The 2,669-nt window shown below is 41.8% G+C and overlaps 1 protein-coding gene across 1 annotated transcript; it reads left to right on the forward strand.

Moving 5' to 3' along the window:
• The first annotated feature begins 438 nt into the window (after nt 1–438).
• LOC108845543 (ankyrin repeat-containing protein At5g02620) lies at nt 439–2,474 on the forward strand. The gene is made up of 3 exons (XM_018618735.2): nt 439–805; nt 1,114–1,526; nt 1,611–2,474. The coding sequence occupies exons 1-3, from the start codon at nt 439–441 to the stop codon at nt 2,472–2,474; spliced, it is 1,644 nt and encodes a 547-aa protein (XP_018474237.2).
• The last annotated feature ends 195 nt before the right edge of the window (nt 2,475–2,669 follow it).

Here is a 2,669-nt window from a genome sequence, read left to right on the forward strand (position 1 = left end):
TGTCTCTACAATTTGAGACGAGATCAAGGTGTGAATTTTTAAGACGATGCCATCTGTAAATAGATATTAATCAACGTTTAAGATTTTTTGCCTTAGTGTTTCTGTTATAAAGCTTTCTTAATATAGAAGAGAAGCTAAGGGAGATAAAACAGAACAGAAAAGTTCTTTACCTTTGGAATTTCAGAACAACCTCTTGAATTTCTGATGCGTAGATTTGGATCCAAATTAACTGGACCCGATCAATGATTCTGCAACTTTAAAAAGTCATGTCGTGAAAGGTCTTGTTAATTCTTGATCATATGATACCACGAGAAGACTTCTTGGGCAAGTAAGCTTTACCCGTTGTTAGATATTACGTATAGATCAACATATGTTTAAACGTTTTCTTGATCCCATTTGATCTAGGAATCTTTTGTTGGTATCCAATATATTTATCTAATGGAGGAAGAAGCATCAACCTCGACATCGACACCGGTGGCTGCGAAGCCAACCGTTGTTAAGAAGACAATGTCGAAGCAGTTTACCGGAAAACGTGAAGATTCGCCGCTCCACTCAGCTGTAAGACGCGGAGATTTCTCTGCGGTGAAGAAGATTCTGAGTGATCATATTGAATCAGAGGAGGAACTAAGAGAGTTGTTGCAGAAACAGAACCAATGCGGTGAGACCGCGCTTTATGTTGCGGCAGAGTATGGAGACGCAGAGGTGGTTGCAGAGCTCATCAAGTACTATGATTTAGATGATGCAGAGACCAAAGCTAGAAATGGGTTCGATCCTTTCCACATTGCTGCTAAACAAGGCGAATTAGGTATGCAATTTTTGGTTCTCACGTTTTGAAAACATTGTTCATTATAGCTACACTTTTCAATGTTTTGAATGTGATACAAAAATGTAACCACAAAATATCACTTATTAAGCTACAATAACAATACTAGTTTTTAAAGTTTTATGATCATTATGTTGAAGCTCTATTTAACCAACGTGTTTTTGCTATTTAATCTTTGACAGTTTTGTTCTACTACTAATCTAACATAGTAGTTTTGTTTAATCTTTTTGGGTCAAGATTTTATTTATATATTTACTTGATGGAAGTTGAAACCTTTTTTATGTTGATAGAGGTTTTGAGAATACTAATGGAGGAACATCCGGAGCTAGCAATGACAGTGGACTTATCAAACACGACGGCTCTACACACGGCGGCAGCTCAGGGACACGTGGAGGTCGTGGAGTATCTTCTAGAAGCCGCAGGGAGTAGCCTAGCGGCGATCGCAAAGAGTAACGGCAAAACGGCTTTACACTCAGCGGCAAGGAACGGTCATACGGAAGTAGTGAAAGCGATAGTGGCTGTTGAGCCGGACACGGCGACAAGGACCGATAAAAAAGGTCAGACGCCACTTCACATGGCGGTGAAAGGACAAAACCTTGATGTTGTGGTTGAGCTAATGAAAGGGCACCGGTCCTCGTTGAATATGGTTGATTCTAAAGGGAACACTGCGTTACATGTTGCTACTAGGAAAGGTCGCATTAAGGTACGTACGTTCTTGCATGTTAACATGTCAATGATTTGTGTTATTGTAATAACATAATTTATTGAGATTTTATTGTCGCTGTAGATAGTGGAGTTGCTTCTAGAGAACAACGAGACGAGCACAAAAGCGATAAACAGAGCTGGAGAAACGCCTCTCGACACAGCCGAGAAAATCGGCCATCCCAAGATAGCCGCGGTTCTCAAAACCCGTGGCGTTCCCTCAGCTAAGTCCATCAACAACACTACTCGGCCAAACCCGGCGCGTGAGCTCAAACAAACGGTGAGCGACATCAAACACGAGGTTCACGACCAGCTAGAACACGCTCGAGAGACTAGGAAACGCGTTCAGGGAATCGCCAAACGCATAAACAAAATGCACGTCGAGGGTCTCGACAATGCCATTAACTCCACCACTGTCGTAGCAGTTCTAATCGCCACAGTCGCGTTTGCAGCCATTTTCACCGTGCCGGGACAATACGCTGACGAACAGAGTTCCCTCACTCCGGGACAATCTCTTGGAGAAGCTAACATCGCGGATAACCCCGCGTTTGCGATTTTCTTTATATTTGATTCCATCGCTCTTTTTATATCTTTAGGGGTTGTCGTGGTTCAAACCTCGGTGGTCGCGATTGAGCACAAGGCGAAAAAGAATATGATGGCTATCATAAATAAGCTGATGTGGCTAGCGTGCGTTTTGATATCGGTAGCGTTTTTGGCGTTAGCATTTGTGGTCGTTGGTGAGGACGAGAGGTGGCTAGCGGTTGGAGTAACGGTGTTTGGTGCGACGATAATGCTCACGACAATTGGGACTATGTGTTATTGGGTCATTAGGCATAGGATCGAGGCTTCGAATGTAAGAAGTGCGAGGAGAGAGTCAATGGCAAGAACGAGACAATCAGGATTGATGGATTTTTCTGGGGTTTTGACAAAGAGAATGTATGCTATTTAGTGATCTAAGAGACAAGTGTATGTGTTGTGTTACGTCTCGATCTTGATACCATGTGGAATAAGTAACCGAAGTTGTTTTTTTGGAATTTTTGTTTGTGTTATTTGGTTTTGAGGCCATCGTTACTAGTGTTAACATTAAAAATTAAAGGTCTTATTCTCAATAGAACATGTCAATGATACAACATTTTAAAGAAAT

This window comes from Raphanus sativus, unplaced genomic scaffold (assembly GCF_000801105.2).
Source record: "Raphanus sativus cultivar WK10039 unplaced genomic scaffold, ASM80110v3 Scaffold0968, whole genome shotgun sequence".
Classification (NCBI taxonomy): Eukaryota; Viridiplantae; Streptophyta; class Magnoliopsida; order Brassicales; family Brassicaceae; genus Raphanus; species Raphanus sativus.